This window comes from Dasypus novemcinctus, chromosome 19, assembly GCF_030445035.2.
Source record: "Dasypus novemcinctus isolate mDasNov1 chromosome 19, mDasNov1.1.hap2, whole genome shotgun sequence".
In the NCBI taxonomy this organism is placed as follows: Eukaryota; Metazoa; Chordata; class Mammalia; order Cingulata; family Dasypodidae; genus Dasypus; species Dasypus novemcinctus.
The window spans coordinates 3,405,905-3,433,100 of NC_080691.1; the positions used below are offsets into that span (position 1 = coordinate 3,405,905).

Consider the following 27,196-nt stretch of genomic DNA (forward strand, 5'->3'; position numbering starts at 1 on the left):
TGCTGAGGGAACATTGACTTTCTATCTTAGTGAGTTCCCAGTTTAGATTCGAGGGCCAAAGACTGAGCCAGGTGTGGGACAGGTGCTGTGCTCATCCAAAGCCAGCCAATAGCAGGAATGTTGTGGACCCACCCTAGGTAGGTAGGATACACCCAGTGAGATTTTAGGCAAGGGGACAGCCCAGACTGGCCTGGCTAGAGAAGAAATGTTCCTGAGAGCTGGGCTGAAAACAAGACATTTGGCTTCCAGTTCACCCTGGCCTGGTATGCTCAGTCAAGTCCCTTGGCTAGACCTGGCAGGAAAGGCCACCAGTGCTGGGTGGCTGCCAGTTGTGGGAATCAGCAGGAGTGCTGGCAGTTCTGGTTGAGTGGTTGAGGAATACAGGGTGGACATGGGGCATGCATGGACTGGGAAAGTGTGTGTATGGATGTTGGGTGGGGGTGCGGACCCTTCTAGGGACTGAGCCAAGATGGCTGGCAGGGCAGGGCAAGGGCATACCCCCTGAGGATGTATGATTTGGTGGGATTTCAGAAGCAAAACTGAGGACCTCCTCTTTGTAACCAGCCTGGTGAAGTGCCCATCACCCTGGGTTGTCCTTGGACTCTGAATGGGTAGTCAGACACTGCCAGTGTGGTCTCACCCCCTGGCTTGCCCCTTTGCCAAACATGTCACCTAAGGGTGTGGGTGCAAGCTGAGTAGAGGTATAATGCTGCTTCAGGATGCGCCTGTGGCTGTTGGCAACAAGCAGGGGACAGGCACTGGGTGATCACAGTCCCTGATGTTGGGTGAGTCTTCACATCACTGTAAAGTGTAAACTCTTGAAGGTCCAGGCCATGGAAACCATAGTTTTCTGCACTACCACCCTGAACATGACTGATGTCTCTAATCTCTGATGCAAAGCTGGGTTGGGCCTGGTTAGTACTCAGATGGGAGTCCATCTGGGAATGTCAGGTGTTTTTGTTAGCTGCATATCACTCTATCCCTCTTCTTTAGGTCACCACCACCCAGAGAATTGACTCCGCTAGCCAGCACTTCATGTTCCTTCTCCCACCTGCATGATCATCTCCACCTTAACCCTGCAACACAGACAGGTGGTTGCATCCTAACCCTTCCATAGATCTCCCAGTCTGCACAAGCCCAGGCCTGGCAAGGAGAGTGGAGACCCAGACTTCTGAGCCCAAGACCCCTCACCTGCTAAATTCCTTTTCAGCCAACAGGCCCCTTACCTCTTGGCACCTGCAAGTAAATGTTGCACACCAGGTGCCCTCCTTGGCCTTCTCTGTCTTCCCTGGAACATTAGGGATAAGCCAAGGGCACACAACTTCCCTTTGCCCCTGAGCCCCATCCCACACACTCCCCATGTTTGTGGAATCCTCTGGCTCTGGGTGTCTAGGTTCTTGGCTATGTTACCTAAAATAAATTAAGGACATGACATAGGGTAGGCAAGAGAGTAAAGAGTTTATTGAGGAGGGAAGCAGACTTGGCCCAAGGGATAGGGTGTCCGCCTACCACATGGGAGGTCTGCAGTTCAAACCCTGGGCCTCCTTGACCCGTGTGGACCTGGCCCATGTGCCATGCTGATGCACACAGGGAGTGCTGTGCCATGCAGGGATGTCCCCCGAGTAGGGAAGCCCTGTGTGCAAGGAGTAAGCCCTGTAAGGAGAGCTTCCCAGCACAAAAGAAAGTTCACTCTGCCCAGGAATGGCACCACATACACGGAGAACTGACACAGCAAGATGATGCCACAAAAAGAAACACAGATTCCTGGTGCTGCTGATAGGGAGAGAAGCAATCACAGAAGAACACACAGCAAATGGACACAGAGATCAGACAACTGTGGGGGGGGAGGGGAGAGAAATAAATTTAAAAATAAATCTTTTTTTAAAACGAGTTTATTGGAAAATAAAACTAGAAATGTGATAAGTACACAATCCGAGATATGGGTGTTGGGATGCTACATGGTGAGGTGTGAAGTTAGACCTTTTTAAAGACTTTCCTCCTCCCTTTTCCTAAAGTTGGGGAGTTGCCCCAGCTGTTTGCTGTTCTGATTGGATGCCACAACCATTAGCTCTCAGGGGACCAATGGAGAAACCTGTTATTTGGAGTTACCTGGGGATTCTCCTTGACCCTAAACCTTATGGCAAGGGTCTAGGTGGGATCTTTCCAGCTTTTTTTTTCAGAAGAAGAGGGTTTCTTGGCAGTGTCTATGGACATGTTCTCTGCCAGGTCACAGCTGCTTTCCCTCTTTCGCTATACTAACATGCCTCAAGCTCCCCCTCAGAGAACTTACACCCTTGTTGTTAAGGAGGAGCAGAAGGTCAATGGTCATTCTTCTGTAGCTGTCTCCTGCTTGTTAGGGGGAGTAGCCCCTACCTGACAGGGTATAAACTCCTCTGACTGTTCTATGGAGGTTGAGGGAAGACAGGTCTGGCACCAAGGTGGGAACTGGATAAAATCCCCACATAACTAATGTTTTTTTCCTGGAGGTGTTGACCCTGAAAGAAATAAACTTAGTTAGATTTTAAGTTATACTGTCCTACTAGAAGGATAAAGAAGATGGTGGTAAGTGGGTCCAAAAAGGGACCAGCCATCACATACTGGACCAGAAGTGTGAGAAATGCCAGGTGCCTTCAGAGGCTCCATCCTCCAGAGGTGGATGGGAACAGCATTTGCCCTTGAGTTCTAACCTGTGCTAAGAGAGGTGTGAAGAGGGGCACTGCCTTAAACATAAGCTCATAAAGACAATATAGGAACCTGCTGGGGTTTGTGTATATCCAGGAGACTTGAATCTCTGGACTGTCCATGTGCCAGCCTGACCCTGAGCCTCAGCAGAGTTGCAACTCCTACTCTCCAGTTCGTTGGACTTACCCATGTTCAGCTAATAGGGAGGTGAAGGTCATCAACCACCACACTAGGGAACCAGGAGTGCCTAGAACTGCAAGCAGGAGAATTGCATCCATCAACCATATGGATCTAAGCCCCCTCTTGATATAGAGGTGGAGTGGACATCACCTACCCAGGGTCCACACAATGGAGGAATAAAATATGGATTAGGGTGAACTCTGCTGAGCCTTGGGACCCAGCTGGCACATGGCCAGTCCAGAGATTGAAGTCTCCTGGGTATACACCAACCCCAGCACCAACCACGGGTTCAGTAAAAGTGAAAGAAGAGGCATGTGTAGAAAGGTCATATCTGAGTCCAACATCATCACACTCAGGAATACAAATTCCAAAGTATGGCCCACTGGCAAAGCATTGAAATCCAGAGCCAACGGTCATGACTGTAGAACCTGTGTGTCTCTGTAGCCCTCAGGAGCACCAGTACCTGTGGTTGTATCTACTTTTGCTGTCTCTGGGATCCTGCTGAGGCGTGCATAAGCATGACATCTTTGATGACCTCCTGACTCTTTTTTGAAGACACTTCACCATATAAACTACTTCATTTTCCTATTAATTGAACTTGGCAATATATTAGGCTTCATTTTTGAAGAAGTGTTGGACCACAAAGGGGTTCAATTATGGCAGGGGAGGAACACCAGTGGGATGTTATTGAGGGGTTGGGAGGGAGTTCTCCAGGGCATGTATATTGGGTACCTAAAAATGTTCAGATATATGTTAAGTATTTTCATAGTAGTTACAGTTACAAATACCAATTGAGGGAGTGCTGAATTCCTAGCCAGAGGAGCTCTGTCACATTCCCCAATGGAACAGCAACAATCTATAAATGCAAGGACAAAGACCAGTGAGGAAGGATGCTCCAATGATGAGTCCTTTAATTTATTTTATTAGTATTCTATAAACTTATGAAGATTACATGTAAGCTAAAAAAATTTGAAGCCTTTATAGTTTTTGCAAGAAATGTTCTTTTTCTTTCCTTCACAGGAACAATGGACCAAGATCTCATCTATTACACGTGGTGTACCTGTGTTACCATTCCCTGACATCCATGGGATCCAGACAGAGAGAGCAATTTGAGCCCACACATGGTACATACAGAAACACCATGATTATATGCTAAGCTAACCTGCTCAGCAAAGCACCCCTTTCCTCCTTCTTGGCACATAAACTTTTAGGAAGCTAGATATGGAGTACCAGGATGGAATTAAAAATATTCACACTCTTCAGAACTTTGGGACATAATGTGCAAATACTCATTCCTGTCCTCTGTAAGACACTGCCCACCTGCCTTGCCAGCCTGGTTAGTCCAGACCACCAGGAGAGGTGCCTCATGAGCTTACTTGCCCTGCAAGGAGCCCCCAACACAAACTTTGGATCTTGTGGTACATACATCTACTGACATCATTGTTTTCTCACTTTCTCTGCTGCCTATCTCTTACACTTTTTGACATGGATTGTCCCTAATGAGACCCCATGGCAAAGGGAAACTGCTAATCTGCCAGAGCCCAGGCTAAATTTCCAGATGCTGTTTCTGTTTCTCTCACTTGAGAAATGGTCATCATCTCTGCAAGAACTGCCTAGACATTAGTCCTCTTTGAATTAATGTTTATCAGGACAGAGAGTCAACTTGCAAGGCCAAGGCCTCTGGAGGTGAACAGGTTCAGTGATCCACCCAGAAAAGCAAAGATGGTACATCCTAGACAATTAACTACATTTATTTATTTTTTATTGATTTTGTAAAAATATTACATTAAAAAAATATATGAGGTCCCATTCAACCCCACCACCCCCACCTCACCACCCCCCCCCCCCAGCCACATTCACTCCCATCATCATGACACATCCATTGCATTTGGTAAGTACATCTCTGGGCATCACTGCACCTCATGGTCAATGGTCCACATCATGGCCCATACTCTGCCCCATTCCATCCAGTGGGCCCTGGGTGGATTTACAATGTCTGGTGATTGCCCCTGAAGCACCATCCAGGGCAACTCCAAGTCCCAAAGGCACCTCCACATCTCATCTCTTCCTGCCATTCCCCATACCCATCAGCCACCATGTCCACTTTTCCCACTCCAATGCCACCTTTTCTCTGTGGACCTTGGATTGGTTGTGTCTGTTGCACCTCTATGTCAAGAGGAGGCTCAGATTCCACATGGATACTGGATGCAATCCTGCTTTCAGTTGTAGGCTCTCTAGGCTCCATGGTGTGGTGGTTGTCCTTCTTCAACTCAATCTTAGCGGAGTGAGGTGAGTCCAATAAATCCGATTGTAGGAGCTGGAGTCTGTTGAGGCTCAGGGCCTGGCTATCATATTGTCAGTCCAGAGATTCAAATCCCCTAATTATATCTTAAACCCCAACACCAACTACAATTCCAGTAAAGTAGCATGAAAGTCTTATGAAAAGAGATCCCATCTGAGTCCAGTTTCATCATGCAGAAATACCAGCTCCAAAGAAGGGCCATCTGACATGGCAGTGAACCCCTTCTGCCATGACCATAGAACCCGTGGGTCTCTTTAGCCCTCCAAGGAACCAATACCTGGGGATTGTATCTACTTTATCTGTCTCTTAGAGTCTGCTCAGTTGTGCATAAGGGCAATCCTTCTGACAGCCTCCAGACTCTTTTAGAGACTCGTAGCCATATAAACTCATTTCTCCTTTCCTTTTCCCCCTTACATTAGGTCAAACAGCATTTTAAAGTCATGTTATTATATGTAGACAGGGATATTCTGCTGATCCACATCAAACCTTCAATTCAAGGTCATTTTCCAGTTGCATCATCAGTTGGTAGTTGATAGTGATCCCTTGGTGCCAGGGAGGCTCATCCCCAGGTGTCATGTCCCACACTGGGGGGAAGGCATTGCATTTACATGCTGAGTTTGGCTTCGAGACTGGCCACATTTGAGTAACATGAAGGCTGTCAGGAGAAAATTCCCAGGCACAGTGCTGCTCTAGGCCTTGTTCTTATTTCAGGCATATAGGCTCACAAGCATAGTCATTAGTATCAGGGGCTCACTGTTGGACCCTCATTCCTTCCCGGTCCTTGCCGCTGCACTTGGGGGACTGCTTCTGCTCCCCTAGGAACCACGACAGAGCACCCCTGGCCAGGAACCCAGTACCCCCCCCCAGCTGTAGTTTTTAATTGTTGCCACTATGAGTATATCCAAACATTACCATGCACCCTGGACATATGCCCTGTGTAGCTCCCTGTCAGCCATATATCACCTGTCAATAGTATCCTATACCAGTATTCCTCCACTGCCATTGTTGAACCACTCTGTGATCCAGAACTTCCTGAAAATTGAAGCCCAATATAATGTCAGGATCCCTTACTAGCAAAATGGCATATAGTGATGGGTTTAAGGGTTAGATATAGAATACGTGTTGACTTGGAAAAATTCTACATCTTATCTTCTTCTTTTTTTTTCCCCCTAATTATTGAACTTCTCTTCACAAGAGCCCTAGACCACAGCAATTCATATATACAATATACAGCACTCCCACACATCCACCACAAAACCTTTTCCCTTCCACAGCGATACTCTTACAACCTATTCACATCGTATTTACTTAAAGTGATGTACAGAGTCTGAGACAATAGCTTTCAAACAAGGTGACATCTGTGCTTACATTATGGTGCATACTTTAGGATATACAGTTTTCTAAATTTTTAGTTAACCTATGTTTTACATTATGGTTTACATTATCAGTCTGTCGTCCCCTATATGTTTATGGTATAATATTACATGTTTTATATCCATCCTTGTGTACTCTCGCGAAACTACTCTCTTACCCCACTTTTACCTTGGTTCCACACATTTAACATCCATTTTCCCATGCCCTTGGTGCCCACAGTGACAGCCAACCTCCGTTTCCCGAGGAGCCACGTCCAGAGATACTTGCAACAGTGTCCAGGGCCTAACTTGCTCAACTGCCCCAATGCCCTGGGAGCCACCCTTTCTCTCGAGAGATACAGTTCCCTCTATTTGATGGCATTAGTCCTCCCCAGGATGTGGATTACATTTAAAGGGTATCTGTCTGCTAAGGCTGTGCAGGAGTATTCCTACAAGCACAGCTCATTTCTAAAAGAAGGATCTGTCTGATCTGGTGCTACAAGGGAGAAACATGCATTGCAATGAGAAGTTAATTTATTGCAAGTACACAAGAAAGTATTGGGGGAATCTTCCCAAAAGCAGTTAAAATGAAAATGGTAGCTAGCATTTTTATAGGCAAAAAAAAAAAAAAAAAGAGAAAAGGTGTAGGTGAGAAGAAAAACAAGGAAAAAATGTGATGCTGTGATGCCAGTGGTGTTGTGAGGAGGGTACATGCAATTTGTCAGAACTGCATTGTCTCGTGCATGTTCAATTATCCTTGATTTCAGTGGCCAATAAACACAGTTTAGATATTGTTATGCCAATTGCTGAAGGATATCAAGCCTTTTGTCCCTGAGAGAAGTTATAGATTTCCTGGGTGCTCCTGACACCATTCTGTCTGGTTTTACTTTTGAGACATTATCTTATTTCTGTAAACAAAAATGAGAAAATCTTGCTAATATCCTTCAGAAACTAAGTACAAAGGTTAAACTTCTAAAATTAGATTAATAGAAAACTTGCTTAGTGTATTAGAATTTTCAGAGTTTCGTAAGTGAAGACATTTTTTGTGAGCACATTTTCCCAGCTATCAAATCCCCCTTTGTTTACACTTTTCTTATTCTTAAGATTTATTTTGTAAATATTTCTCATATAAGGAAAATGGGTGATGGTCTTATCTTCTGTTGTTATTTTCTGCTGTTTAGAGGTGAAGAAAATTTCATATCATTTTGGAGGATGCTTTGCACATAAACTCACCACGAGAATATAGGCAACAAAAAGAAATGCATATGACAAGCAAAATAAAGCCACCATTTAAGAAAGCCATTCTTTTATCTCATAAACAAGGTCATTACTACTTAAAAAAATGAATCAAGTTTGCCAAAACTTTTAACATGTTCAAAACTATGATCCATAGAGGAGATACTATATTCATCAGGTACAGTACTTAACACTAAGCAACACATAAGTTTCTCTTTGAGGCAGTTAATCTATCTATGCTCCAGGTTTACAATCCCATACATGTCTGTCCATGTAAGCAGGCCATCAAGCAAATCGTGCCTGTTTAGGTTTTACTCACATTACTATGGTAACTATTCCTTCACTTAGTATGTTCTTCACACAGCCAGCATACTGCACCACTATTGGTCCTAGAGAGCAAGCCATCTCTGCCTGACAGAGCTGCAGGTGTCTGAAGCAACAACGTAGTTGCAGCTACTTCAGGAGTAGGAGTAGGTGATGTAGCAGATACTTTTATTGTTTTCAGAGTCATAGTGACCAATATAGACAATTTCTCAAATAGAGAGGCACCATGCACAGCACTAGGGACCTTGTTTAAATGTACAAGATAGTTTGGCAACACTGAAACCATCTCTTTCAATGTATAACACATCAAATGAACTTAACTATTTTAGTACAATCTTTTTTCAGTAATGTGAAATTAAAAGATACTTTTCAGGATTTTAATTTGAGAAAGCAAAATTTTAAAAGTTATGTTTGAACATTATGTTATTTTGAAAGTTAGAAGACTTGTTTCTCTAAAACAACAAATGACATAAGGTTAAAGCAGAAGAAGCTATTTTGATACAATAGATTTTCTGCTTTGTATATGGATTATTGAGGAGAAAACTCCTTATAACCTTTTATTAAACAAATTAATGATTTTTTTCTTTTTTAATTCATTTTTTAAATATTACATTAAAAAATATGAAGTCCCCAGGTATCCCCCACCCCCCTCACACCACTACTCCCCCCATAGCAACATTCTCCTCCATCATCATGACACATTCAATGCATTTGATGAATACATCTCTGAGCATCGCTGCACCTCATGGTCAATGGTCCACATCATAGCCCACACTATCCCACATTCCATCCAGTGGGCCATGGGAGGACCTACAATGTCCATTAATTGTCCCTGCAGACTAATTATTTAAGAAACTTTGCCACTTGAACAGAGAAAGAACCAAATTTTAGCTTCACATCAGTAAACTATTTGATACTGAGTTTTTTTTTATGTCTTTATTTCTTTTTAATGTTAAATTAAAAAAATATGAGGGCCCCATATACCCCCCCCACAACCTCACCACACTCCTCCCCACATAACAACAATCTCCTCCATTATCATGAGACATTCATTGCACTTGGTAAATACATCTCTGAGCACTGCAGCACCTCATGGTCAATGGTCCACACCATAGCACACACTCTCCCACAGTACAAACAGTGGGCCATGGGAGGACATACAATCTCCAGTAACTGTCCATCGAGGACCACCCAGGATAATTCCAACCCACAAAAATGCCCCCAAATCACATCTCTTCCTCCCAGTCCCAAACACCAGCAGCCACCATGGCCACTTTCTCCCCACCAGTGCCACATTTTCTTCGATTACTAATCATAATAGTTCATGAATAGAATATCAATAAGTCCACTCTAACCCATACTCTATTCCTCCATCCTGTGGACCTTAGAATGGTTGTGTCCACTCCACATTTGTATCAAGAGGGGGCTTAGATTCCACATGGATGATGGATGCGATTCTACTGCTTTCAGTTGTAGACCCTCTTGGCTCCCTGGTGTGGTGGTTGACTTTCTTCACCTCCATGTTAGCTGAGTGGGGTAAGTTCAAAAAACCAGAGTGTAGGAGCTGAAGTCTCTTGAGGCTCAGGGCCTGGCTCTCACATGGTCAGTCCAGAGATTCAGGTCCCCTGGGTATATATTAAACCCCAGCACCAACTACAGTTCTGGTAAAAGTAACAGGAGAGGCATGTGAACAAAGATCACATCTGAGTCCAGCTCCATTATGCAGAAGCACAAACTCCAAACTAGGGCCAACAGACATGGCACTGAACTCCATCTGCCATGACCATAGAACCTGTGGGTACCTGTGGCCCTCAGAAGAACCAATACCTGGGCTTGTATCTACTTTATCTGTCTCTGGGACTTTGCTCAGTTGTGCATAAGGGCAACCCCTCTGATAACCTCCAGGCACTTCTTGGAGCCTCATAGCCATATAAACTCAATTATCCTTTCCATTTCCCCCTTTTCATCAGGTCAAAAAGCATTTTTATCTCCTGGTATTATATGTAGATTTAGATATTTTGCTAGTCTGAGTTGACCCTTTAATTCAAGGTCATTTTCTAGTTACATCATCAGCTGGTACTTGGTAGTAATCCCTCGGCACCAGGGAGGCTCATCCCCAGGAGTCATGTCTCATGGGAGAAGGAAACACATTTACATGCTGAGTTTGGCTTCAAGACTGGCCATATTTGAGCAACACGGAAGCTCTCAGGAGGTACTCTTAGGCACCCTGCAGCTCTAGGCCTTGTTCTTATTTCAAGTGCTCAGGCTTACATGCATAGTCATTAGAATGAAGGGCTCATTGTGGGAACTTCCTTCTTTTATGGTCTTTGCCATTGCACTTGGGGGATTGTTGCTGTTCCTTTAGAGACTGTGTTAGAGCTCCCCTGGCTAGGAAGTCAGCACTCCTCAGTTGTTTTTAAGTGTAACCACTATGAAAATATCCAAACATTTTTAAGTACCCTGGATATATGCCCTGGAGAAATCCTTGCCAACCATGTGTCCCCTGTCAATAATATCCCACACCAGTATTCCTCCCCTGCCATTGTTGAACTTCTCTGTGATACAAAACTTCTTCATAAGTAAAGCCCAATATATTGCCAGGTTCCATTAATAGTAAAATGGAATATAGTGATGAGATTAAAGGTTAGCTATACAATATATATTAATTTAGATAAATTAAGGTAAAAATAAATTGGGGTATCAAAAAATTTTAAAAATGCAAAAGCTTTGTTTTTGATGTTTTGCCTTCCATCACTGCAATAAGTGTTGCCCTGTATGCAAAGTGGCAAGGCAACTCCTTTCATCTTTGCTCAGTGTCTACGTCCTTTCTTTTTCTTTTCCTAATTATTAACCTTATCTTCACAAAAGTTTTAGATCACAGTAATTCATATATCCAATATACAGTACTCCCACATATCCAACATAAACCCTTTTCCCTTCCACAGCAATAATCTTTTTACATATTCATACTATATTTACTGAAACTGAGGTACAGTCATTGAGACAATAGCTTTCAAGAAAGGTAACATTTGGGTTTACAATGTGGTTTATATTTTACAATTTTCTAAATTTTTAGTTATCGCATGTTATACAGTATGATTTATATTTTAGCCTATCAGCCTCAATATATATTTTTGGTGTAATTTAACATGTCTTATGTCCATCCTTGCATAATCCTGTGGAACACTTCTATTACCCACACAGTTACATTGATTCCATCTATTCAATACCTCTCTCCCCCTCCCCTTAGGACCCACAGTGATAGTCAATCTTCATTGCTTGAAGGGCCATTTTCAGAGAAACTTGCAACAGTGTTTAGGGCTTGATATGATCAACTGCCCTAATGCATTGGGAGCCACCATTTCTCTTGAGAGATACAATTTCCTCTATTTGAGAACATCAGTTCTCCCCAGGATGTGGGTATACCTTCATTCTCATTATATGGGTCTCTATCCAATGATATAACCCACTATGGCAAAATGAGCACTCACACATTCCCTAGGAGCCTGTCCTGCATCAGATTATCCCCTTTAAGCATCTTAAACAGGTAACCTTCCTTATTATATTTTTGAACAAGTTTTCTCAGCATTATAATCACAATCAAATACCTGACAATCTCCTATGTTCATGTGTTGCCCGACGCTTACCCCAATTTCTTGGGCAATATTACCTATCCTCCCATCCCTAGGCCCCCTCAAGCCCACAAAACCCCAAAGGTAACCCTATGCCCGCATTTTATCCCTTCCTTGTACAAATACTTACATCCTGCTTATCATAGATTTCACCCATGTAGATGTCAGCTTACATCCTTCCTCTACCCCCCAATTTCCTGTAAGCCTATCATCCAGTCTCTAGCTCTCTGAGGCAGCTTGGTTTATTTATTTCATATCATTGAGGTCATGTAGTATTTGTCCTTCAATGCCTGGGTTACTTCACTCAACATAAAGTTCTCAAGATTCATCCATGTTATCACGTGTGTTTGTAGCGTATTCATTCTTAAAGCTGAGTAGTATTCCATTGTATATATATACCACATTTTGTTTATCCATTCATCTGTTGATGGGCATTTGGGTTGATTCCAACTTTTGGCAATAGTAAACAATGCTGCTATGAACATTGTTGTGCATATATTGGTTTATGTCCTTGTTTTCAGTTCTACTGGTTATATACCCAGCGGTGGAATTGCTGGGTCATATGGCAAACTTATAGCTAGTTTTTTAAGAAACTGCCAAGCTGTCTTGCAGAATGGCTGGATCCTTCTGCATTCCCACCAGTAGTGGATGAGTGTTCCCATTCCTCCACATACTCTCCAGCACTTGTAGTCTTCTTTATTTTTAGAGCCACCAGTATTATGGGAGTAAATGGTATCTCATTGTAGTTTTGATTTGCATTTCCCTAATAGCTAGAGATTTGGAGCACTTTTTCGTGTGCTTTTTAGCCATTTATATTTCTTCTTTAGAGATGTGTCTGTTTAAATCTTTTTCCCAGTTTTTACATGGGTTGTTCATCTTTTTATTTTCGAGGTATAGGTGTTCTTTATATATGCAGGTTATAAGTCTCCTATCAGATATATGGTTACCAAATAATTTTTCCCATTGTGTAAATTCTCTTTTCACTTTCCTGACAAATTCCTTTGAGGTGCAGAAGGCTTTAATTTTGAGGAAGTCCCATTTATCTATTTTTTTCTTTTGCTGCTTGTGCTTTTGGTATGATGTTCATGAAGACATTTCCTATTACAAGGTCCTGTAGATGCTTCCCTACACTGCTTTCCAAAGTCTTTATGGTCTTTAGTCTTATATTTAGGTCTTTGATCCATCTTGTGTTGATTTTTGTATAACGTGTGAGTTGGTAATCCTTTCTCATTCTTTTACATATGGATATCCAGTTCTCCAGGCACCATTTGTTGAATAGGTCATTCTCTCCCAGTTGAGAGGGTTTGGTGGCTTTATCAAATATTATATGACTATGTACATGAGGATCTATATCAGAACTCTCAATTCAGTTCTATTGGTGTGTGTCTCTCCTTGTGCCAATACCATGCTGTTTTCATTACTGTAGCTTTGTAGTATATTTTGAAGTCAGGTAATGTGATTCCTCCAATTTCATTTTTCTTTCTCAATATGTCTTTGGCTATTCAAGGCCTCTTTCCTTTCCAAATAAATTTCATAGCTTGTTTTTCCAGTTCTGTAAAGAATGCTGTGTTGATTTTTTTTGGGATTCTATTGAATGTGTAGATCAGTTTTGGTAGGATAGACATTTTAATAATATTTAGTCTTCCTATCATGAACAGGAATATTTAGGTCTTCTTTGATTTCCTTGAAGTGTTGTGCAGTTTTCTGTGTATGTTATTTACATCTTTAAATTTCTTCCTAGGTATTTGATTTTTTTATTTAATATTGTAAATGATATTTGTTTCTTGATTTCATCCTGAGCTTGCTCATTATTGGTGTACAGAAATGCTATGATTTTTACGCATTGATATTTTAAAAAAGATTTATTTATTTATTTATTTATTTATTTATTTATTTATTTATTTATTTATTATTTCTCTTCCCATCCCTCCCCCCACCCCAGTTGTCTGTTTTCTGTGTCTATTTGCTGCATAATCTTTTTTGTCTGCTTCTGTTGTTGTGAGCTGCACGATAATCTGTGTTTCTTTTTGTTGTGTCAACTTGTGTCAGCTCTCCGTGTGTGTGGCATCATTCCTGGGCAGGCTGAACTATCTTTCATACTGGGCGGCTCTCCTTATGGGGTACACTCCTTGCACATGGGGCTCCTCAATGCAGTTACACCCCTGCATGGCATGGCATTCCTTGCCTGCATCAGCACTGCACATGGGCCAGCTCCACATATTTCAAGGAGCCCAGAGTTTGAATCATGGACCTCCCATGTGGGAGGTGAATGTCCTAACCACTGGGCCAAGTGTGCTTCCCTGCATTGATCTTATAACTGTGACTTTACTAAACTCATTTATGAGTTCTAGAAGCTTTGTTGTAGACCTCTCAGGGTTTTCTATGTATAGGATCATGTCATTCACAAATAATGAAATTTTGACTTCTTCCTTTCCAATTTGAATGCCTTTTATATATGGTTCTTGGCCTCAGTACTCGAGCAAGTACTTCCAAGACAATATTAAATAGAAGAGGTGATAGTGGGCATCCTTGTCTTGTTCCTGATCTTAGAGGGAAAGATTTTAGGATATCCCCATTGTAAATGATGTTGGCTGTGGGTTTTTCATATATACTCTTTATCGTGTTCAGAAAATTTTCTTGTATTCCAATCTTTTGCAGTGTTTTTATCAAGAAAGGGTGCTGTGTTTTGTCTAATGCTTTTTCTGAATCTCTAGATATAATCATTTGATTTTTTTCCCTTCAATCTGTTTATATGGTGTATTACATTGATTGAATTTCTTATGTTCAACCATCCTTGCATAACCAGAATGAATCTCACTTGGTCATGGTGTATAATTCATTTAATATGTTGTCGAATATGGTTAGCAAGTATTTTGTTGAGGATTTTTGCATCTAGGTTCATTAGAGAAATTGGTCTTTAATTTTCCTTTATGTGGTGTCTTTGTTTGACTTTGGCACTAGGGTAATGTTGGCATCATAGTTTGAGTTAGGTAATGTTCCTTCTGTTTTGATTTTTTGGAAGAGTTTCAGAAGATTGCCATTAGTTTTTCTGGAATGTTTTGTAGAATTCACCTGTGAAGCCGTCTGGCCCTCGGCTCTTCTTAGTTTGGAGGTTTTTAACGACTGATTCTATCTCTTTACTTTTGATTGGTTTGTTGAGATCATCAATTTCTTCTTTCATCAATATAGTCTGCTTATGTGTTTCTAGGAATTTGTCCATTTCCTCTGAATTGTCATTTTTGTTGGAATATAGTTTTTCAAAGTATCCTATTATGATAGTCTTTATTTCTGTGGGGTCAGTGGTGATATCTCCTTTCTCATTTCTTATTTTATGTATTTGCATCTTCTCCCTTTTCTTTGTTAGTCTACATAAGGGTTTGTCAATTTTATTGATCTTCACAGTGAACCAACTCTTGGATTTGTTTATCCTTTCAAGTGCTTTCTTATTTTTTATGTCATTTAGTTCTGCTCTTATCTTGGTTCTTTCTTACCTTCTTCTTCCTGTGGGGTTACTTTGTTGTTGTTTTTTACTAATTCCTCCAAATGTGCAGTTAGTTCTTCAATTTTTTCTCTTTCTTCTTTTTTGATGTATGAATTTATGGCTATAAATTTCCCTCTCAGTACTGCTTTTGCTGCATCCCATAAGTTTTGGTATGTTGTGTTACCATTTTCATTAGTTTCAAGGTAGTTACTAATTTCTTTTGAGATTTCCTCTTTGACCCACTGTTTATCTAGGAGTGTGCTGTTTAATTTCCATATCTTGGTGTGAAATCTGGGCCTCTGGCCCTTGCAGATTTCCAGTTTCCCTCCACTGTGGTCAGAGATATTATTTTGTATGATTTCAACCTTTCTGAATTCATTGAGCCTTTCTTTGTGGCCTAGCATATGGTCTATCTTTGAGAACAATCCATGTGCACTTGAGAAAAATGTATATCCTGATGTATTCAGGTGTAATGATCTGTATATGTCTATTAAGTCCAACTCCTCTAATATACTCTTCAAAGTTTTTGATTCTTTGTTGATTCACTTTTGAGATGCTCCGTCCAAAGTTGATAGTGGTGTATTAAAGTCTCCCACTATAATTGTACAGGCATCTATTCTTTCACTTAGTTATTCCTGTATTAGCCTCACGTATTTGGAGGCACCCTTGTTAGGAGCATAAATAGCTATGATTGTTAATTCTTTTTGAAAGATCATCCCTTTCACTAATATGTAGTATCCATCTTTGTCTCTCACAATTTTTTTTGCATATAAAGTCTTTTTGTCCAATATTAATATAGGTACTCCTGCCCTTTTTTGGTTCTTGATTGTTTGTAAGACTGTTTTCCAGCCATTCACTTTCATTCTCCTTGAATCCCTGGATCTAAGATGTGTTTCTTATAGACAGCATATAGATGGGTCATATTTCCTTATCTAATATTCCAGTCTGAATCTTTTGATAGGTGAGTTTAATCCTTTGACATTCAGTGTTATAACTTTCAAGGAATTATTCATGTTAGCTCTATTTTGTTTGGACTTGTGTTTGTCTATTTTTTGTTTGTCTATATTTTGTTTGTCTATTTCCTTCTCTTTTTGTCTTTTTTGTTGCTCTTTCACTTTCCTCCAACTCTGCCACTCCTGTTTCTTTCTTTCTTCCTGCAGAACTCCCTTTAGCATTTCTTGAAGGAAAGGGTTCTTGTTGGCATACTTTTAAAATTTCTGTATATTTGTGAATATTTTGAACTCTCCATCATTTTTGAATGCTAGCTTAGCTGGATAGAATATTCTTGGTTGGAAATTTTTTCTTTTAGTACCTTGACTATATCATATCACTGCCTTCTTGCTTCCATGGTTTCAGATGAGAAATCAGCACTTAATCTTATGGAGCCTCCCTTGTATGTGATTGTTTTCTTTTCTCTTGCTAAGTTTAGAATTTTCTCTTTGTCTTGAACATTGGATAATTTGACAAACATCTCTCTTGGGGTAGGCTTGTTGGGATTTATGGTGTTTGGGGTGCGTTGTGCTTCCTGGACTTGTACACCCATCTTTTTCAGTAGATTTTTAAGTTTTCAGCCATTACTTCCTCCAACTCCCCTCTGTCCCCTTTCCCTTCTCTTCTCCTTCTGGGATGCCTATAATACATATGTTTGTGTGTTTTGCATTGTCATTCAGGTCCCTAAGTCCCAGCTGGATTTTTTCTTTTTGTCGATCAGTTCTACTATCTGTTTGATTTCAGCTGTACTGTCTTCCACATCACTAATTCTCTCCTCTGCCTCTTCTAATCTGTTGCTATTTGCTGAGAGCATATTTTTGATATCTCGAACTGTGATGTTCATTCCCATCATATCTGTTATCTTTTTGTGTATGTCTGCAATTTCCTCTCCAAGTGTTTTCTTCTTATATTTAACCTCTTCCTTTACTTTATTGGGTTGGTCTCTAATATGTGTTTTGAGATCTTTAATTACATCTCTGATGTTCTGCTCCTCTTCCTGGTTTTCAGCTTTTATTGAATTTGGCTATGTTTTCCTGATTATTGGTTTGGTTTATGGATTTTCGTTGCTGTCTGGTGATCATTTTATCTTGATGGGTTTGATCAGTTCCTTAGTTTCTTTGTCTAGTCTTGGTGATTAATTAGTTGTTGTTCATGTGTAAGTATTATGTTTTCTTTTTGTCACTTTATTCTTCTTACTCTATTTCCTTGTTGCTGGCTAAGTTTACTTTGAAGGAAAATATTAGGGCCAGAGAAAGCAAAATGAGTAAGAAAAGAAAATGTATAAAGTAGTATTGGTAATAAATGTTAACAGAGCAACAGTGTGAGATCTGGGAGAATGGATATTAGACTCATGTAAGTTGTGTAGAGTTATATCATTAAGTAGAGTACCTATAATGAGACAGTCAACTGAATATGAGGAGGAATATAGTATGAATTAAAAAGCCAGGGTTTTCATGAAAGAGGGAAAGAAAAAAGAAAGACAATAATATTGAGAGTGGAACAAAGACAGATAACAGAACAAAGGTATTAGAAATAAAAAGTCAGACAATTTGGGGGCCAAAGAAAGGGAGGTGGAATGTAAAAGAAACAGCAGATGATGGAGGATAGAAAGATGTAGGGGAAAGGTGATAGTGTAAGTGGCTAAAATCAATTCATACAGAAAAAGGGGAAATGGAGGATGAGGAAACAGAGCAAATGTGAAGTGCTCCCTGCAGCACCTATTATATAAAGAAAATAACATAAAAAAGAAGAGAAAGAGAGAGAAGAGTAAAAGGGGCATATAAAAGGGAGGGGGAAACAAACAAAAGAAAGAAAAAGAAAAAAACTAAATAAATGAAAAAGGACCTTGGGGGGATAAAAAGGGAGAAAAGACCAGGAGACAATGCAATATTAGCAACCATGACAAAAGAAGAAAAAAAAAAAAAAGAATCATCGTTTCAACCTAGGAATGCTCTTTGCAGTTAAATAAAAGGCCTTCACCCTTTCTCCCTTCCTCACTTCTCTCCCTCCCAAGGCAGCAGGAAAGCTGCCTGAGAAGTCCGGTAGGAGATTCAAGTGGGTCCTTGTTGAACCAACTCAATACAGAAGACTATGACTCTTTATTTCCAGCATGAGAGCACCTACACCTCACCAGAAACCCCAAATATGCTATTGGAAACTTGAATAGCACCTCCTACAGTTCCTCCCCCTTAGGTGTGCTAGGAGAGGTCTACTTGATTTTCTGACTCCACCATCTCCCAGACCAAGTTTCCTATCCCAGGATGTTTAGGTAAATTGGGCTTCTTCAGCAGATTCACCTCTCCTTTCTTCCCAGACTCTTCTCAAGTCAGCTGGCGAGAAAGAAAGAAAAAAACAACACAAAATGCGGAGAGCTATGTAATCAAGGACTTCAGACGGCCCTCAGGGCATGGTGGATTCAGGATTGGGAAGTCCATGATATTGCAGACTCAAGGTGTGTGAGTCTCTGAAGCGTGGTCTACCAGGGTTTAGGGGATACAGACCTGGGAACCACACATCAGGTAAACACGGGGTTTGTGTACACCGCAGCATAACAAAGATTTCAGGGCTCACCACAGCCAGGCCAGCAGCCCTAGGGGGAGGGGTTTCACCCACAACCTCCATGTCAGAAACTCCAAATTCCACATCTTGCAAGAATCTCTTCTGTCACTGTCTCACAAAATCGACATCCAGACACCTCCTGCCCTATAAGCACTTGAAACAGCCTGGTCCAGCAGGACTCCAACCCTACTCTGCCAGTTCTTTGCAGGAGAGATTATGAGGTGCACTCACTCAGATGCCGTCTTGCCCTGCCTCCTGATACTGAGTGTTTTAAAACTTTATAGCTAGGCCCATCAAACCTTATCCAAGTTTTACCACAAAAATTCCTTTTCTGTAAACCTCCTGAACTTTTTGTATTCATTCAGATTTTGTCCCACATTTTCCTCCTTCTTAATAACCAGTCATTTTCATAGGACAAAATTACTTTGTTTTTCCATAATGAAAACACACACACACATTCTATATACCTAATATGCTTAAGTTACCAAAATGATTTTGGAAATTGTCTCCAAACAAATTTCTTACAACATTCAATTACCATCAAAATTAAACAAATTTGTGAGAATAATGATTTAATTTGGTTGTATGCAAACATAATTTCTCTTCACTTCAAATACACACTAGTAAGCAATACTGGAACATTGATAGTTCATAAGGGATGGTTTTCAGGTGTATACACTTTCTTTTGTTTATCAGTATTTCAGAGAACTATATTATGAAACATTTACAAGAACACATTTCTGAAACAGTTCTCTGGAGACTTTCATGGTTAAACATGATTGAACTGCAGGCTTAAAAAGCAGGTAGCATTTTTCTATTTTTTTCTCTTTTTCTTTTAAAGTGCCACCCAGTTCAAAAGTTATACAACTTTAACATCACCAATTTTATTTTATTTTATTTTATTTTATGTTTAAAAGTACCTCATATATATGAAGCAGACACTCAACCACTGAGCTACACACATTCTCCTGCACCAGTTTCCTTAATGTGACCTTCCAGATCCCATTAGGATTAACATGGAAACAAGACAGAGAACATTAATGTTACTAAGTTTTTCCACTTCTCCCGTAGGTAAACAAATTCCATTTGTGGTTTCTTTACAAAACAAAACTAATTTCAAGATCTTATTGCCAAGACTCATTTTTAGGTTACTTTTCACTGTCATCTAATTTATACTGTGTCCAGGCAACATTGAAAAAAAAAATCATTTTCCTTTTCAAAAGGTGGTCCCCTCTAGATTTAGACCAAGTTTCCAATTTACAACCCACAGGAGATATAGCTGGCACATTCTGTAATTTCCCATGGTTAGGCAATACCGACAGAAATGAACATGATAGAACATGAAGAACAGGAGCTCTTCAAAGTCAACAACTTTCCCAACTTCAAAGTACGAAGTCAACAGGAACCCTAAATCTGATTTAAGAGGTCCTAGGTATGAGCAGACTGAAAAAAGTGAAAGTAAATGCAGATCAGGATGAGAGAATTTGTCACACTTACCTAGCACAGGGCAAAAATCAGTTTTAGAATCACCTTCACACAAAGCACCCATCAAGGGTCCAGGCAGTAACCTCACCCAGAATCTCCAGCCTCAGTCCTCCCAGGAAGTCCCAAGCAGCTCTTAGGCACAGAGATGGAGGATTTAGGGAAGCCCCCTGATTGATGACACATGAATCAGGCTACTCCAAGGCCTGCACCACAGACTAGTGTGACTCCTGGCTGACTCACCAAATTGTTCTCATAAGCATCACTCATTTACAATAGAAGGGCCCACCTGATCCAGCACCACGAAGAAGAAACATGTCTCTCAGTTAAAAGGTGATCTATTGTGATTGCACAAGTAAGGAATTGGAAGAATCTTCCCCAAACTGCTCAAAGTGAAAATGGAAGCTAGCATATTTATAAGCAAAAAAGAGAAAAGGGGTAGGGGAGAACCCCTTGTACTTCTACAAGTAAAAAATAATTGATACCAGGGATCTTGTGAGGAGAGTACGTGCAATTTGTCAGTCCTACATTGTGTCAAGCATGCTCAACTTGTCCTTGGTTTCAGTAGCTAATAAACTACACTTTAGATATTGTGCCAAACCTCTCAAGAATATCAAGCTTTTTGTCTCTGAGAAAAGTTAGAGATCTACTGGGTCATAAGATGCTCCTGACATCAGTCTGCCTGACTTTCCTTTGAGACATTTTCTTAGTCCTGTAAACAAAACTGAGAAGGTTTGGTTTATATCCTTCAGAGAATGAAGAACAAAGAGAAAATTTCTAAAAATAGATGAATAGAAAACTAAGTTAGTATATTAGAATTTTGGGGTTGCTTAAGTGAAGAAATTTTCAGTAAGCAGAGTTTCCTGCTCCCAGGAACAGGGTTGGAAACTCAAAAAGGAAGCTCTGATGTGGTCAAAGTGTGAAGCTCCAAGGGCAAGGTGAGCCATGAATCAGCAGTGCACCCTTCAAAAGATATCAAAGGGACCCACAGTGCACCCACCACATGTGAGTGTCCTGGTTAGCTAACATCTTTAGGTTCCAGTCCCCACGCACTCCCTGGAACCATGGCTATACTTTTCATGGCTCCCATGGACCTTAAGCACCAGAGTAAGAATTTGACGGGTTTGCTAAGGACCTCAAGAATAGTTACAGGAAGGACAAATGCCTGGAAATAAGAATATCAGAAGGGAAGTGGATTTGGCTCAACCAATAGAGTGTCCACCTACCACATAGGAGGTCCAGGGTTCAAACCTAGGGCCTCCTGACCCATGTGGTGAGCTGGTTCACATGCAGTGCTGATGTGCACAAGGAGTGCTGTGCCATGCAGGGTTGTCCCCCACATAGGGGAGCCCCATGCACAAGGAGTGCACCCCTCCAGGAGAGCCACCACACAAGAGAAAAGCACAGCCTGCCAAGGAGCAGTGCCACACACACACAGAGAACTGACAGCAAGACAACACAACAAAAAAAAGACACATTTTCAGTGCTGCTGACAAGAATGCAAATGGACAAAGAAGAACACACAGCGAAGGGACACAGAAAGCAGACAATGGGAGGGGGTGAGGAAGGAGAAAGGAATAAAAAATAAAACTTAAAAAAAAAAGAATATCAGGAAACACAGAAGTAGAAGTACAGCTGCAAGGCAGGCTCCAAGGGGTTGAGAGGGTTGGGTCTAGGGTCCACTCTGGGGAGGTGGCTGCTAATGCTTCTATTTGAACAGCAGCCTCTCCTCACAGAACCTTAACTCCAAACCAGGCTATCCAACCCTCCTTCTCTTCCCAAGACTCTGGAAGTTGTTCAAGGATATATCTCTGCTTTTTCAGGGGTGCCTGCGGCATGAATACCTTTCCCATGTCTCCCAGTGAATCCTTTCTCTGTTTCTCTAGCCTCTGGTCTGTAATGCAACTCCATCCTTCCTACCCACAGCTTACCTCTGCCTCTTGGTCAGGTTGTCCTTGGAGTGAAAAGGGGGAGAATTGGGTCAAAATCAGAAAGGCAAGGCTGGACTCTAAGATTTAGGAGTCTCAAATAACCAGGCAGTGTCAAGGTGGGAGGGAAACAATGATGCCAGCCATGTACAGGGAAGAGTGTCAGCAGAGGGGCCCCAGTAGTCTGTGGACTCAACCTCTGAGCAAACTGCACCTTCCTCTATGTGATGTCTGCTATGTGCTTCATCCTTCCAATGCACAAAGTGTGTTCAAAGAGCCACAGGAGTTGCTGAGTTCAGGGAGAGGGAAGAAGATGTGTGATATGGGGGCATTTTCGGGACTTGGAGTTCTCCTGAATGATATCACAGGGACAGATACAAAACATTATATATCCTACCATAAGCCACTGAATAGAATGTGGGAGAGTGTAAACTAAAATTTAAACTATAATCTATGCAGTGTAGCAGTACTCCAAAACGTATTCACCAAATGCAATGAATGTGCCACACGGATGAAAGAAGTTGTTGATGTGGGAAGAATGGGGGTGGGGTGGGGAGTGGGGTATATGGGAACGTCTTATATTTTTTAATGTAACATTTTGTGTGATCAATGTATCTTTAAAAAATAAGAAAATAAAAAAATTGCCAAAAAATAAATAAATAAATAAATAAAGCCAGGCAGAGGACCCTCTGAGAAGCAGAGGCAGAAGGAGCAGGAAGGCATCTGGGGCAGTTGGAAACACTGATATGTCTGTTGGGAAAGTCACCCTTCAGAACGTAAATGGGTACATTTCACAGGGCAAAGCTTTGGGTAGACCATATATGAAGTAGGTTGTCAATAGCCAGATGTTGAATTCTGGACTTCCAGGTCTCTTAAATGCACCAAGAGCTGAGGATCAGGGTCACCCTGACACAGGGCTCATTGATCAGGTGTCCCTGAATGAAGGACCCACTGATTCCTATGCCAGAAGCTAGCATGTAATTCCACCATGACGTATAAACTTTGTCAGCTTAAGCACAACCTCATGCCTGAATTGCAGGGAGTTTTATAATTAAGTGGTTCCTGAACTGACTCCCTGTTATGCAATAACACAACTGAGAAATAAAAACCAAAATTTGTTCATAGACACCTAGTACTGTTCTCTATGAGTGGAGTGATTCCTGATGCTAGGACAGGGGATTCCTTAACTGATGTGTCCAGCAGAGCACCCAGCTGCCCTGAGTATTGGCATGGTCTCCCTTTACCCCATGACTCTTTCCACTCACATGCAATGACCTGACCATTCCACTCTAGTTCTCGGGTCTTCAGGAAATACGTGCACAGGATTTTCTCATGGTCTCGTGAGTGTTATTCCAGTCTCCCCATTCAACTCCTCAGCCTCTGAATCCCAGTGACTCTATATTTCTGATTTATTTATGCATTGGGAGATGATGCTCATTCCCCCACTGCAAGTTTTCAATTGCTTAACTCATTGCATTTATGCCAAAAGTTTTTGTGTTTTTTTTTTAATTTTTTTATTTTTTATTGACTTTGTAATAATATTACATTAAAAATATGTATGTGAGGTCCCATTCAACCCCACCCCCCCACCCCCCCTCTCCCCCCCCCCAACAACACTCGTTCCCATCATCATGACACATCCATTGGATTTGGTAAGTACATCTTTGGGCACCTCTGCACCTCATATACATTGGTTCACATCATGGCCCATACTCTCCTCTATTCCATCAAGTGGGCCCTGTGAGGATTTACAATGTCCGGTGATTACCTCTGAAGCACCATCCAGGGCAGCTCCATGTCCCGAAGACGCCTCCACCTCTCATCTCTTCCTGCCTTTCCCCATACCCTTTGTCCATTATGTCCACTTTTCCAATCCAATGCCACCTCTTCTATGTGGACATTGGATTGGTTGTGTCCATTGCACCTCTATGTCAAGAGGAGGCTCAGATTCCACCTGGATGCTGGATGCAATCCTCCCATTTTCAGTTGTAATCACTCTAGGTTCCATGGTGTGGTGGTTGTCCTTCTTCAACTCCATCTTAGCTGAGTGTGGTAAGTCCAATAAATCAGATTGTAGGTGCTGGAGTCTGTTGAGGCTCAGGATCTGGCTATCACATTGTCAGTCCAGAGATTCAAATCCCCTAAATATATCTTAAACCCCAACATTAACTGCACCTCCAGCACATTAGCATGAAAGTCTTATGAAGGGAGATCCCATCTGAGTCCAGATTCATCACACATAAACACCATTTCCAAAGAGGGGCCATCTGCCCTGGTAGTTAACCCCATCGGCCATGACCATAACTCCCATGGGTCTCTTTAGCCCTCAAAGGAACCAATATCTGGGGGTTGTATCTGCTTTATCTGTCTCTCTGACTCTGCTCAGTTGTGCATGAGGGCAAACCTTCTGCCAGCCTCCAGACTCTTTTTTAGAAACTCGTAGCCATATAAACTCATTTCTCCTTTCCATTTCCCCCTTACTTTAGGTCAGACAGCATTTTAAAGTCATGGTATTTTATGTAGACATGGATATTCTGCTGATCCGCATTGAACCTTCCGTATAAGGTCATTTTCCAGTTGCATCATCAGTTGGTAGTTGATAGTGGTCCCTCGTTGCCAGGGAGGCTCATCCCCGGGTGTCATGTCCCACGCTGGGGGGAAGGCATTGCATTTACATGCTGAGTTTGGCTTCGAGACTGGCCACATTTGAGTAACATGAAGGCTGACAGAAGGAAATTCCCAGGCACAAAGTTGCTCTAGGCCTTGTTCTTATTTTGGGTTTATCAGCTCACAAGCATAGTCATTAGCATCAGGGGCTCACTGTTGAACCCTCACTCCCTCCCGGTCCCCACCACTGTACCTGGGAGACTGTCGCTGCTCCCCTAGGGACGACGACAGAGCACCACTGGCCAGGAACCCAGTACCCCCCCTACTGTGGTTTTTAATTGTTGCCACTATGAGTATATCCAAACATTACCATGCACCCTGGACATATGTTCTGTACAGCTCCCTGTCATTCATATATCACCTGTCATTGGTATCCCATACCAGTATCCCTCCATTGCCATTGTTGAAACACTCTGTGATCCAGAACTCCCCGAAATTTGAGGCCCAATATAATGTCATGGTCCCTTACTAGGGAATGGCATATAGCGATGAGTTTAAAGGATAGATAAAGAACTTGGATAAAGTTAGATAAAGAACTTAGATAAAGAATGTTGACTTGAAAAAATTCCACATCCTATTTTTTTTCCTTTCCCCCCCCCCCCTAATTATTCAGCTTTTCTTCACAGGAGTCCTAGATCACAGCAATGTATATATATAATATACAGCACTCCCACACATCCACCAGAAAACCTTTTCCCTTTCACAGTGATACTCTTATGCCCTATTCATATCATATTTACTTAAAGTGATGTACAGAGTCTGAGACATTAGCTTTCTAACAAGGTGACATGGGTCAGAAGGAGTATTGCAGGAAATAATGGCTGAAAACTTCCCAAATCTACTGAAAGAGACAGAAGTACATGTCCAAGAAGCACAGTGCACTCCACTAGTCATAAAACCCAACAGGCCCAACCCAAGACATATACTTGTCAAATTATCCAATGCTCAAGACAAAGAGAAATCCTAAAAGCAGCAAGAGAAAAGAAAACCATTACATACAAGGGAATCTCTATAAGATTAAGTGCTGATTTCTCATCTGAAACCATGGAGGCAAGAAGGCAGTGGTATGATATAGTCAAGGTACTAAAGGAAAAAAATTTCCAACCAAGAATACTCTATCCAGCTAAACTAGCATTCAAACATGATGGAGAGTTCAAAATATTCAAAGATAAACAGAAACTGAAAGAGTATGTCAACAAGAAACCTCCCCTTCAAGAAATTCTAAAGGGAGTTCTGCAGGAAGAAAGGAAAAAACAGGACAGGCAGAGTTGGAGGAGAGTATAAGAGCAACAAAAAAAGACAAAAATAGAAGGAAAAAAAATACAAACAAAATATGACAAACACAAATCCAATCAAAATATGGCTAACACAAATAATTCCTTGAAAGTAATAACACTGAATGTCAACGGATTAAACTCACCTATCAAAAGATTCAGACTGGGACATTGGATAAGGAAATATGACCCATCCGTATGCTGTCTACAAGAGACACATCTTAGACCCAGAGACGCATGGTGATTGAAAGTGAATGGTTGGAAAACAATCTTACAAGCAAACAATAACAAAAAAAAGGCAGGAGTAGCTATATTAATATCAGACAAAGTAGACTTTAAATGTGAAACAACTGTGAGAGACAAAGAAGGATACTACATTTAGTGAAAGGGAAAATCTGTCAAGAAGATCGAACAATCATTAATATTTATGCTCCTAACAAGGGTGCCTCTAAATACGTGAGGCAAACGCTGGAAAACCTAAGTGAAACAGTAGATACATCTACAATTATAGTGGAAGATTTTAATACACCACTATCTACCTTGGACAGAACATCTCAAAGTAAATCACTAAAGAAACAAAACATTTGAACAGTATATTAGAGGAGCTGGATCTAATAGACATATATAGATCATTACACCCAAACACAGCAGGATATACATTTTTCTCCAGCGCACATGGATCATTCTCCAAGATAGACCATATGCTAGGACACAAAGAAAGGCTGAATGAATTCAGAAAGATTGAAATCATACAAAACAATATCTCTGACCACAGTGGAGTCAAGCTGGAAATTTGCAAGGGGCATAGGCCCAGGTTTCACACCACGATTTGGAAATTAAACAGCACACTCTTAGAAAAACAGTGGGTCAAAGAGGAAATCTCAAAAGAAATCAATGAGTACCTTGAAACAAATGATAATGATAACACAACATACCAAAATTTATGGGATGCAGCAAAAGCAGCAGTGAGACAGAAATTTACAGCCATAAATTCATACATCAAAAAAGAAGAAAGAGCAAAAATTGAAGAACTAACTGCACATTTGAAGGAATTAGAAAAACAACAACAAAGTAACCCAACAGGAAGAAGAAGGAAGGAAATAACAA

At 41.1% G+C, this 27,196-nt stretch overlaps 1 protein-coding gene and 1 pseudogene across 7 annotated transcripts in view; both read left to right on the forward strand.

The window, feature by feature from the left end:
• The window catches only part of LOC101446355 (rho-associated protein kinase 2-like), a 342,498-nt pseudogene that overhangs the window by 129,091 nt on the left and 186,211 nt on the right, over positions 1–27,196 (forward strand).
• LOC101444258 (zinc finger protein 596-like) overlaps positions 1–27,196 on the forward strand; it is a 94,672-nt gene that overhangs the window by 57,781 nt on the left and 9,695 nt on the right. For 2 of the 7 annotated variants that reach the window (XM_004459969.5, XM_071209710.1), the window contains one exon: positions 3,883–6,664. In XM_004459969.5, the coding sequence (XP_004460026.1) occupies positions 3,883–3,975 (93 nt within the window). In that variant the 3' untranslated portion in view covers positions 3,976–6,664. Of the gene's footprint in view, positions 1–3,882; positions 6,665–6,757; positions 8,669–18,493; positions 21,825–27,196 lie in introns of those variants that run through there. The other 5 variants (XR_011646456.1, XM_071209708.1, XM_071209707.1 and 2 more) reach the window with 5 other exon arrangements.